The sequence below is a fragment of the Castor canadensis genome, chromosome 10 (assembly GCF_047511655.1).
Source record: "Castor canadensis chromosome 10, mCasCan1.hap1v2, whole genome shotgun sequence".
Classification (NCBI taxonomy): Eukaryota; Metazoa; Chordata; class Mammalia; order Rodentia; family Castoridae; genus Castor; species Castor canadensis.
The window spans coordinates 4315470-4326805 of record NC_133395.1 but is presented as its reverse complement, the minus strand read 5'-3'; the positions used below and the strand labels follow the sequence as shown (position 1 = coordinate 4326805).

Below are 11336 nucleotides of genomic sequence, written 5' to 3'. Positions count from 1 at the left end.
TGTATGTCAGTCATACCTCAATACATGGTCTAAAAATAAGGCAAAAAATTGATATAAAAAAGATTTAGCCATTTGGCTAGCTTGGCTTAAATTCTTCAATGTACTTATCTTTAACACTAGATCAAGTATTTTCTGTAGTGTAGCATTTAAGATCTTTCAAAATCTACCCTAACCTATATGCATATATCTGTTCCTCACACCTGAATCTGAATACTTTACACTCCCACACACATTTGTATTCCCTAGTGGTTTTATAATCTTCCCTCTCTGCCAGGATGATCCTTCCATACCACTGCCTGATGATATCTTTCCAAATTTACTCACTTATTTACCTTTTTGGGGTTAACTAACCTCAATGGGAAAGACTAAGGTAAGAGGACCAGATAAAAGCTGGAGAGACCTTACTTTATGCTGAGTGCTGTAGTTCTATCTTCAAACATTCTGGTGAAACAGGAATAATTTTCATTTGAACATTAAGAAACTGAGTCTCAAGTAAGTAGTGATTGCTCAAAATAACACATAATGGGCACAGAACTGAAATTGAGCCCAGGATGATGTAATCCTAGACCCTGTACTCCCTCTTCCCTACACTACATGACTTTCCAGGGCAATCCCTCATTCCCTTAACTGGGAAAACACCTTTTGTATTTCCATCGTTTAATACTCAAGGAGTTCCTTACTCATCTTTTTACCCAAATGATCAAAAGAGAGTAAGACCTTACCTTTCTGGTCAAAAATGAATTGCAGCAAAGCTCACAGAAAAGCACGAATAGTTTAAGGATTCCACAGTAGATATTTTCAAGTTAACCTATTACCCTAAAGTGGGTCCAAGGACCCAAAGCAACCCTGTTTACTCACATCCCAAGCAAAGCAAAAAAGTATGATGCCGCTACTCCAGCCACCTGAATTTGACAGAAACTACCCTCAGCTTGAAGAACTTCTCTCCCAGGAGACTCTTAGGTAATCAGGGTGGAATTTTTAGTATTTCTGTCATCCTGCTTTCTGGCAAGAAACCATGGCCTAGGAGAATAGGAGAAAAGTGTGTTTTTCAGTACCCTTTGGCATATTTATTTATAAACAGTTGAGTGACCAAATTTAATAATGAACAAAATAAGGTGCCTTCATTCTTGGAGTTTTTATTCTGGTGGTAGAAAATACAGCGCCTTAGAAAACAAGTGTAAATGGATATTAGTGCTGGGGTAAAGAAGAAAAGACTGGAATGAAGCATAAATGTAAAGCAAACAGGCCAGTGTGGGAAAAGTGTAGTGAGCAAGAGGAGTAACTGATAGGAAAAATAAACAAACAAACTCAGAGTGCTCACAAAGCTAGGTAATGCAGGGCCATGTCAAGACGTTGGATGTTACAAATGATGGCAATTCAATGGTTCTGTCAGCAGATTCCAGACACTGGGACAGGGACAGAAAGTTCTTCATCTCTTCAGAGAAAGAACTCAAGGAGTGCACTGTCCAGACAGAAAGTGGGCAGGCACAAGGAGCAGCTGTGCTGGGGTCTCAAGAATCTCAAGCTTTTATTGGGGTTTGTAGACATGGGCAGTCCTGGAAAACTGTTCTCGTAACTGCACTGAGTCATCAGCTCCTTCTATATTACTGAGTTCTTGGCCCTAGATGGTCATTTTCCATGAGCTTTGGAGGCTTCAGGTCAGCAAAACCCTGCTGTATGTCACAAATCGTTTTGTCAAGATCAGCTGGGCTGGATATGTTTTGTTTTTTTTTTAAATCAACTCCCAAGCCATTGTTTTCCGCCACCTCAGTTATGGAGGTAGGCTATATATATATATATATATACAGTAAGCAGGGAAGTCACACAATCACATTTGTATCTTTAAAAGTACATTTTTGCTCTGGAGAACAGAGCACAGTGGGCAAGAGCACAAGAAAGCCCATCCTAGGAGGCTACTAAACAATCCAGTAAGAATGGCACATGACGATTGATGCCGGGAGTGGTGACAGGTCACATTCTGAACCTAACTGGAAGCTCTAAGTAGATCTGCTATGTATTAGCGGTATGAGAACAGATGGATTATTAAGAAAAACTCATGAGTTTTAGCTTGAGCAGCAGGGTGAGTAACACACTACTGAATAAGGAGGGGGAAATATTAGAAGAGGAGTCAAGGTCTATTACCTAGGTGATTTAGGATTAGTTTAAAATAATCCAGACATGTAAATATGAAAGACACGTCACCTGTAATTGTTGAAATTGGGTGTTGTGCACATGAAGCTTTGTTTTACTGTTTACCTTTTCCTTAACAAAACTTTAAAAAAGAACAGTTATAGCATTAAGTATGAGAGGCCAATTATATGGAGATGTTATATAAGAAACTGGGACTGAAGAAATGTGGGACATGTCAATAAGTTTAAAGTCATGGGACCGGATGAGAATACCCACTGAGCAAATAAAAATAGAGAATGGGTCTGGCAATGAGCAACTGAAATATCCATGATTTAGAGGTTAGGAAGGTGAGAGGAATCAAGAAAAGCATTTGTGAAGGACTTTTTAATACATATAAAAAATCACTGATAAAGTATAATTTTGTACCGGTGTTTCTACTTCTAGGAGTATAACCTAAGAAACTAATAGGACTTATGAATACAGACTATGTATTTATCATATTCTTTAACAGACAAAGAAAAAAAAGGTGGATGTGGTATGGTGAAATAACCTAAAAGTTGAACAATAATGGGTCAACAAGACACATTGCAGCTCATTCAGTGAAGTATTGTGCAGCAATTAAGAATGACGCAGGTATATTTTAGTGATCTGTAAATATTCTCACAAGTTATTAAGTATGAAAAGCTGATTAAATACAACATGACAGCTGCTTTATCATTACTGAGTATAACGAATAATGGTTTTGCACGTTCCTTACCATGAATAACCTAGAAGGGTAAGTTTATTATCTCCAGGCATAAAATTATGGGTTTTCTCTCCCTACACTTGCTTGTATTTTACAATTTTTTCTCCATACAAAATGTACTGAGAAAATGTATTTATAATAAAGCTCATTTGGTAATGTGAAATACAAATAACTACGAAAAGGAATTTTTCTGAAACCAGTTAAAAAGTGTACTGACACCAGAAAGTTTGACTGAAAGAACTATTATGAAGTGTTTTAAAACAAAGAAAACACAAATAGAATATAAATTACTTTAATAGTATATTAAATATTTTATTTAAATTAAGTATACCAACCACCCGCATTTTTCACCACTACTTCTAATTACTTCCAAATAATCTATACAATATCTCAAGTACCAAATGCCACTCATAATCTAAATATAATATATATTATACACACTGACTTTAAATAACTTAATTATAAAAGGCATTTTTAAAAAGTCACAGTACCTACTTTTCTCTAATGAAAGTTACAACATCCATGCTATGTTGTCACCTACTCAATGGATTATATCTAGGAAAATTACTCTGTGAATACTGCTTACACTGGAGTGTAAATTCACATAAAAGCAATTTCTTTAAAACATGTCCTACTTTAGAAAAAAAAACTAAATGTGAGCTAACTTAAAATTACAAGTTTTTTTTTTAAAGTCAAGGTAATTCAATTTTAAGTGTTTAGATCATTATGTCTTATTGAACTTCCCCTTACATAGCTTTCATCACTAACAATTTATTTGTTAATGTGTTTAACCCAGTCTTATAAAAATCTGTTCATAACATTTTACATTTAAGAGAGGGATTTTAGTGCCCAAGTAACAAGACATATTTTTACAGGTTTAATTATATCAATTCTGCCCTTTTTTGTGTGCAATGGTTTTATTAACTAAAAAATCCTTAAAAGTGTTGACTTCAGAAAAATCTTTAGAAGATCGATACTCTTAATGACTCTTAACAACTTCTAAATGTATTTTTTACCATCTGAGTCAAAAGTCTATATTCTATATGGATATTACATAAACTCTTCTTTAAATTGTTTATTTCATTTTGATTATAAAGATCATAAAATAATATACTAAAAGAATTTCTTGGCTTTGGGCCATTCAGTTCCTTTTCTATTTTAAAAGTTAAAATCATTGCTTTTCTCTCTCTAGTTACACTTTTTAAAGTACTGATTTTAAAAGACAAAGATAAGGTGTGGCTTAATACTTCAGTATTACTACCTGTTGCAATAAGTCCACCAGATCTAAGGCTTTCCTCCCTAAGGAAGCTGGCTTTAAATCAAATACTGATTTTCCTCTTGCAATTCACAGCGGTCTATTGACTCAGTTACCCAACGTTCTTGTACGATTTTAAACTTTTTCTTAAGAGTTCTTCTAAAAGCTTTAAAATCTGCAATACGACTCTGATCCTCTCCAATGACTACATGAGACACCCCCTCAGCTAAACAAGAAACTACTCTTGCTCCATGAAACCGAAGCTCCAAGGCTGTAAAAGTTAATTTCGCTCCCTTAGTTTTGGTGCTTGGATCATTAATCACCGCATACAAGTCCAAATAAACGGTGTGATGACGAAACATACTGAGAGGAAAGTGGTCCCAAGAATACCGACACTCTAGATCAGCAATCACACAGGCCATTTCTTCAGGAGTCTGTGCACTAGAATTCTTAATTCCCGAAAATACTTCTTTCAGTTGGCTCAAATCCGTGTCAACAAAGTAACTATCACCATAGCAATCATATTCACAGGCAAAATGCTGTTTTGTTGATGGACACATATGAATCATAAAGCGAGGTTGCCATGGCACACAACTTTGGGTCTTAAAACACTCTAAAAGCCATTCAGGCTTGACAACATCATGCTTATCTGAAGAAATTATGTTTTTCACTCTGATGTTCTCAGACCCTGCAATAACACAGTATGTGTCTGGTCCTGGATTTTGTACTATATAGCCACCAAATTCTGCAATTCTGTTCTCCAGCTCAGGTTTTGTATGACTGCCTGTTCCACTCATGACACAAAACTCAACATCTTCAAATATATTAGAGACTTTGCTTATGTTAGAAAGGTTAGGTGCTTTTAAGTGTTCAATAATTCCAATAACTTTTTTCATCTTTGGGGCAGTTTTCCGCTTTTTTTCTTGAGGTTCATCATCACCACCTACATCAAGGTGTTTTGACACAAGCTTTCCAGATGCCTTTCCCCTAAGTTGCTCTAAGTCGTCCAGAGTCATGCATTCATGCCACTCTTTGTCATCTCTTACCTTCTTAATCCGTGGAAAACGCAATGTACAGCCAGTTTTATACATTTCACTGGGGACTATCTCTGCTGCCTTAACCTGAACGATGACAGAATTACACGGTTCGATGTACACTTCTGGCTTCTCTGTTCCACATATAATGCTACTTGGTGGAGTTTTTTTATGAAAAGGCTTCCAGTGTTTGGCCAGTTTCAAACCCAGATCATACAGCTCTTTCATGGTATATCCTGAGCCAACACGAGAGAGAGTGTGAAATACAGACGGCCTCTTCCCAGGAGGAGGCTTCTCTGCCACTGCACACAAAAAATGAGACATCATTCCACCCCGTGAACCTTTGCCCCAGTAGCCGCCCACAATTAAGATGTCCAATTCATCCATCAGTCCGCTGACATACTCTGGTTTGATTTTTAACCATCCTTCACCTCTTTTGTCCGGCTTGTAAATAGACAGAGGATGCTTCACCATGATTCCCTCTTCTCTTTTATCTATCGCCTCATTCAATGCATCGACCACCTCGTTCTTAGTGTGAGCCTGCGTTTTCTGCACTATTTCTATTCTACCTTGTATTGGTATAAAAGTACCACTAAGAATCTCGTACCTCTTTCTCAGGGTCTCACGTCCTAGCTTTTTATTATTAACCATCAATACATCAAAAACACAGTAACAAGTCTGCAAATCAGAATCTTCTACCATTCTTTTAATATCAAACTTGTCCCCCTTCTGCATAAATGTTTGTGTATTTGGGTTGTAGGCCATCATCTCACCGTCAAGGATACAGACTTGTACATCTGTTCTGAATGCGTTATGAATGAATGGGGTGAGAGAACCTTCCTGCGGAGAAGCACCAAACTGATCAGTGTAATTATATCCATGTCGGGAGAAGTATTGGTACACGTCCCCATCTTTGTGCATCTGCATACGCTCACCATCGAGCTTGGTTTCGATGTAGAAACTCTGGTGTTTCATGTCCTTTTCAATGCGCTCAACATCTGCTATGGCGGCGAGCATTGGTCTAAAGGCAGAAAACAAAGTGATAGAAATATCACTGAGGCCTACAGACGGATCATGCAGCTGCCTACAGACCTTTTCCAGATCTGTGGTAACACTATACAGCTCAGCAGCATCACTGTGAAAAACAGGAAATACAGTTTGCTCACCAACACCAAGCTTTAAGTCTTTCAAAATCATTCGTATGAGCCACTTTTGCTCAAGGGCTGAACTCTGAGTTATAAGTTGTAGAAGGCTCTTCTTTACTAAGTCTTTTCTTTTGGAAGAATTATTGCTGGCAACAGAGTCTAAAAGTTCATTTACCTGCTGTATGCTTAAGCTTCCTTTCTGTAAGCATCTTGGCTTCAACACAAAGTATGCAGTCAGTGCGAAGTCTCCCGCATCACTGTGAACTGCAGAAGGGGTTCTGTAATTCAGGAGCTTAAGGGCATCTTTTCCTTGTCTCGGTAAGTTAAGCAATTCAATATAAAGCTTAGCAAGCATAGTTTCTTTGATTCCATAAGCCATTCTCTCTCTTTCCAGCTGAGGAAGAATAAGTCTCATTGCTGGGTAAAAAGAGTCTGTAACATCTTTTTGGTTCTTATGAAGGGCATCATGAAATTTTCTCCAAGAATCTAAAAATTCTGTAAAGTGTCTAATTTTTTCTACATGTCCTTTACTTTTCTGTATTCGTTCTAAAGTTGAACATAAATCTGCAAAGGGAACGTGAGATGCAACAGTTTGTGAAGTTTGTGAGGCAGCCATAGAAGAGATGGTGAATCCTCTGGTTTAACTATCAAAGCAAAAAGAGAACAACTTTAAGCGAAAGATAAAATTCAACTAAATATTTAACTTGATAACCTCATAGGGATCACCTGGATCATGATGTTTATTGTCTACCAATGAAAACAGATCAATGATATAAATGATGTTTATTTTCAACTTTTACTTTTAAGGACTTATGTCCTTCAACCTAACCAGTATCTTTGTTATCAAAGGTATGCCTGTCTCATTTCCTGTATTTATAATATTGAAAAAAAATTATCTTTCTCTCTAAATGCCAATATCCACTGAATGAACTATTCTATCTCTTCATTATTTAGCATGTGATGTAAAACAACATTGCTGATACTGAAAACAAAATATAAAATCAGGTGCAGTTCACTTCACCCTAGGCTTTGGAGGTCATACCCTCTTCCTGTCTCCTATGCATGTCTCCTCTGTCTGTCCCAGACTACCACACAGCACCAGAAACAAAAGGCTTAAAGCAGAGGCTTTTTAACAAATCAATTGGTCACTGAATTGAAATCTGATTCCCTGGAATTTTGAAATCCTAATCCTACAGTCCTTGCCAACAAAAACAAATGAAAACTGGTATCCTCTTCTTCCAGCCACACAAAGCATGTCTGTTTACTTTCACTTCTTCACTGCTACCTATGCCATAATACCCTGGCATTCCAAACCCAACTCAATACACCCTCCACACTTTACCTAAGTATTTTATCAGTCATTTATAGTATTATGAATATAAACCCAGTGGGATAATTTTGTTCATACTCTCATATCAGCAACTTCCTAAATATACAGTGATTACATATTAGCTGGGACGGTGCTATGACACATGCAGTATGTTTCTGCTTTAAAAGAGCATATATACTGTAAAGAAAAAGGGATGTAATATTAACTAGCTATAATAAAATGCTTAAAGTGCTTTAACAAAAATAAGATGAAAGGAAAACGTCTTGAGACAGAGCCTTGTCACGGAAGTCATATGAATCAAAGATACTGGGTGCCAATGGCTCACCTTTATAATCCTTGCTAATTTGGAGGCTAAGATCAGGATGACTGCAGTTTGAGGCCAGCCCAGGCAAAATATCATCTGCAAGACAGAGCAAAATGGACTGGAGGCATGGCTCAGATAGTTAAGTGCCTGCACAAAGCCCTGAGCTCAAAACCCAGAAAAAATAAATAAAGAAATAATGGGCACACTATTGTGGTAAGGTCTAGAATACTTCCTAAAATAGTTACCACAAGCATGAAATTTCTTTGAAGTTCAAAATATTGGAACCTATAATACATCAGTTATTTTAACATAGTTCAAACTATGTAAAAACAAATTAACTTAAAAAAAAAGACTTGAAACAAAATGTGTTCTGTAGGAATACAAACCATGTTTTTGCTGTGGTTTCAGATACCACTTGACACACCAGCCCATAGCCCAAGCAGGGTGTGGGGGGGGGCAGAGCAGGGAAGCTTCTTTGGGAGTGAAATCTGTTACAGTGCAGACCATGAGATTTCCACCTGCTAGTTCCCTACCCCAGCAAAAACAGAAACACACACACACACACACACACACACAGTCTCTCAAGGCCAGAAACTGTGCTGTAATTTGTGTTATCAGAGGTGGACTTATAGAAGGTTTATTTACTGAGTAAATTGCCAAATACATACAGCTGATTCCTGGAAGAGCACACCAGGCGACACACACCAACGTGGTTGGTGGGGTACACCTGTTCTAACTGCACTGGCAATGGTTCCCAACAGTCATTAAGTAGGGGTGGGAGAGGAAGACAGCATCACTTTTCAGTGTAATTTCTGACAAAGGAAACCCAACTTCTCTACTGAGTGAGTTAGATCAAGAGATAAAACCATCAGGAACTCTGAGACTTTTATCTGTGATTCCTGTAACTGCTTCCCCTTGTTGAATCCGGTTTGCATAACTGACTACACCACCTGGTTCTCTTGAGTGGGTACAACATGGTCATAATGCTATGTTTATAATTTATGTATAAGGTATGTTAAATGAAGTATGTTAAGAAATACTTCCAATGTTCAAGTACTGGTATGTAGTTTCTATCGATCTGTAGATTCCACATGGGTCTCTAGACGGATCTCCAAGTTTCCCTCCACAAATCTCATCCAAAGACACAAATTATGTCATAATAATGATGATATTTAGGCAATGGTATGCATGAAGAGACTTTTTTTTTTAATTTTGACGTTTTTGGCTCCTGTTTCGCATTTGCAATAGGACAAAAGAGGTTTACTGAGATTCAGCTGTGGCATCTACTATACCTGAGTTCAAAATGTAGACTCTAACATTTAATAACTGTGCGATATAGGGCAATTAATTCCTCTAAAGCTTCCATCTCCTCAAGTATAAATGGGGTTAAAAAAAAAACTGTGTAGAAATCAGGTTGAGGATGAAATTAGATAATTTACATAAGGTGCTTGACACAGTACCGGCATTACTTAATCTTTTGATACTTGTGCTACTTTAATGCCTAAGGATCCAAGCAACATTTAAAATCTAATACTGCAAAATACTAAACAGGCAAGAATGGGGGGAAACGAGAGAATGCTTCACTTTTGAACAGTGAAAACGCAAGGCTTTCAAGAGAATGAATGCAAGTAAACAGCACACGGTAACAGTGATTCCTCCATCCAGCTGCCGCCAAGGGCCACAACAAAACACAGGTTTTACTTAGTGGATACGGAAACCGATTAAGTGCTATTTTATCTGGGAGAAAAAGTGACAGTACAACTGAAAGTCCTTTCAAGCAAACCTCGAGACAAACGCTCGCTCCAGCCTCCCTTCCCAGCCCTTGGTGACATGGGGAGAACCTCGGTGGGGGACCCCGAAAGTCAGAGCTGGGCCCCCGGTCCTCCCCCCCCAAGTGCACCTGTGCGTCCTGCAAAGCCACCCCTGGACGCTCTCCCCGCCCCAAGCAAGCTCCGGGGCTCGCGGTGCACACCGCCTGGGACAAACCTCGGCCCTCGGGGCTCAGGTCCCATTTGTCACTGGGATCCAGGATGTCGCCAGAAAAAGAACATGGGCAAGCACAAAGCTCACCACAGGACCCCAGGGGGTCGAAGGAGGCCCTGGTCCCCGGCCCACGTCCCAGGCGCTGGCCTTGATGCCCTGACCACCCTGACAACTGTGACGCCAGCCCCAAACAAGAGGGACTTTTAAGACCGACACTAGCCAGGCCAACAGAGAAGGAGAGAAGGCGCCCTGGATCCCGCCTCCCGCCTCCCGCCCACCTCCGTCGGCCACACTTCGTATCCTGGTCGCTCCGCGCAGAGCCCCGCGGACAAACCCCAGGCCCAGTCGCACCCCACACACCTCTCGCTCGACCACAAGCGCGGAGCCACCACCGACCGGAAGCTGCCGCCGGGAAGAAGCCGGTTCCGTCAGCTGGGCACCGCGCAGGCGCAGTGGAGACCGGCGCGTCGTGACGGCATACCCGGCGTGCGCAGGCGCAGTAGCGCTCGGGATGGGCGGGTTGAGGCGCGCCTGCGCAGGGAGGCTTCCAGTGGCTGCCGTAATGACTGTGAACAGCTCATGTTAACGTCAAGAGCAGGTGCTCTCTGTAAGCAAGCGACCCACACACGACTAGAATTCGTCTCTGAATGAAAGCTTAATCCATTTTATGCACTGGCTTCTTACCTGGACCCTACTTGTTCTCTGTGTGTAAAACTGGGGTACCTGTGCTTAATTGCCCTGGTTGGTTGTGGAAGAGTCCAGTAGAGAAGAAAGCGTCTCACCCCCCACAACAAATCTGCCGTTTTTCTACACTGAGGTAGAAAAGAAAAGTAGGCCTCAGGCTGGTTGTTGTTTGCAACTGAACTCAAGTTTTTTTTTTTTTTTTTTTTGGATGCAACAAAGATATTTATTAAATTTAGCAACAAAAAGATTTAGCAAAAAATGGCTCTTAGGATGGGCTTAATTAAATTTGTTTTTCCCATAGAGGAGGTACTGACACCTTAATTGTTGTACAAGAAAAATATAAAACGACCCTAATACTTAAGAATGTCTGTCCTGATTGATAGGTAAGCACTTGTCAGTCATTTTATTCATATGTGCATATAATGTTTGGGTCATTTCTCCCCCTTTTCCCCCACCTGAACTCAAGTTTTTGTGCCAACACAAAAATACGTAATTTATACTAACATTTTATAATACAGAAATAAACAGTTGCATGGACTACAGACTCTTAAGAATGTCCAGTCACGGGTTCAAAATAAAGTCATTCGATAATTGAGCACCTAGTAAGATACTAAGGACTGAGATATAAAAAACCCAGTCCAGGAACTGTTGCTTTCCATTGACACGTGGCTATGGTCTGACCTCTTCTACCATGGAGAACCGAGGAATTATGTATAACAGGTGGGG

The 11336-nt window shown here is 39.5% G+C and overlaps 1 protein-coding gene across 2 annotated transcripts; it reads right to left on the bottom strand.

The window, feature by feature from the left end:
• Positions 1–3162: 3162 nt before the first annotated feature.
• On the bottom strand, positions 3163–10404 carry Lig4 (DNA ligase 4). Of its 2 annotated transcripts, XM_074043004.1 has the most exons (3): positions 10287–10347; positions 7965–8039; positions 3163–6953 (listed from the first exon to the last, which is right to left on the bottom strand). In XM_074043004.1, exon 3 carries the CDS (start codon positions 6923–6925, stop codon positions 4190–4192), a length of 2736 nt encoding a protein of 911 aa, XP_073899105.1. In that variant the 5' UTR covers positions 6926–6953; positions 7965–8039; positions 10287–10347; the 3' UTR covers positions 3163–4189. The 2 variants fall into 2 exon arrangements, with proteins under 2 accessions (XP_073899105.1, XP_020039591.2); XM_020184002.2 differs by lacking the exon at positions 7965–8039 and having other exon boundaries at positions 10287–10404.
• Positions 10405–11336: the final 932 nt, after the last annotated feature.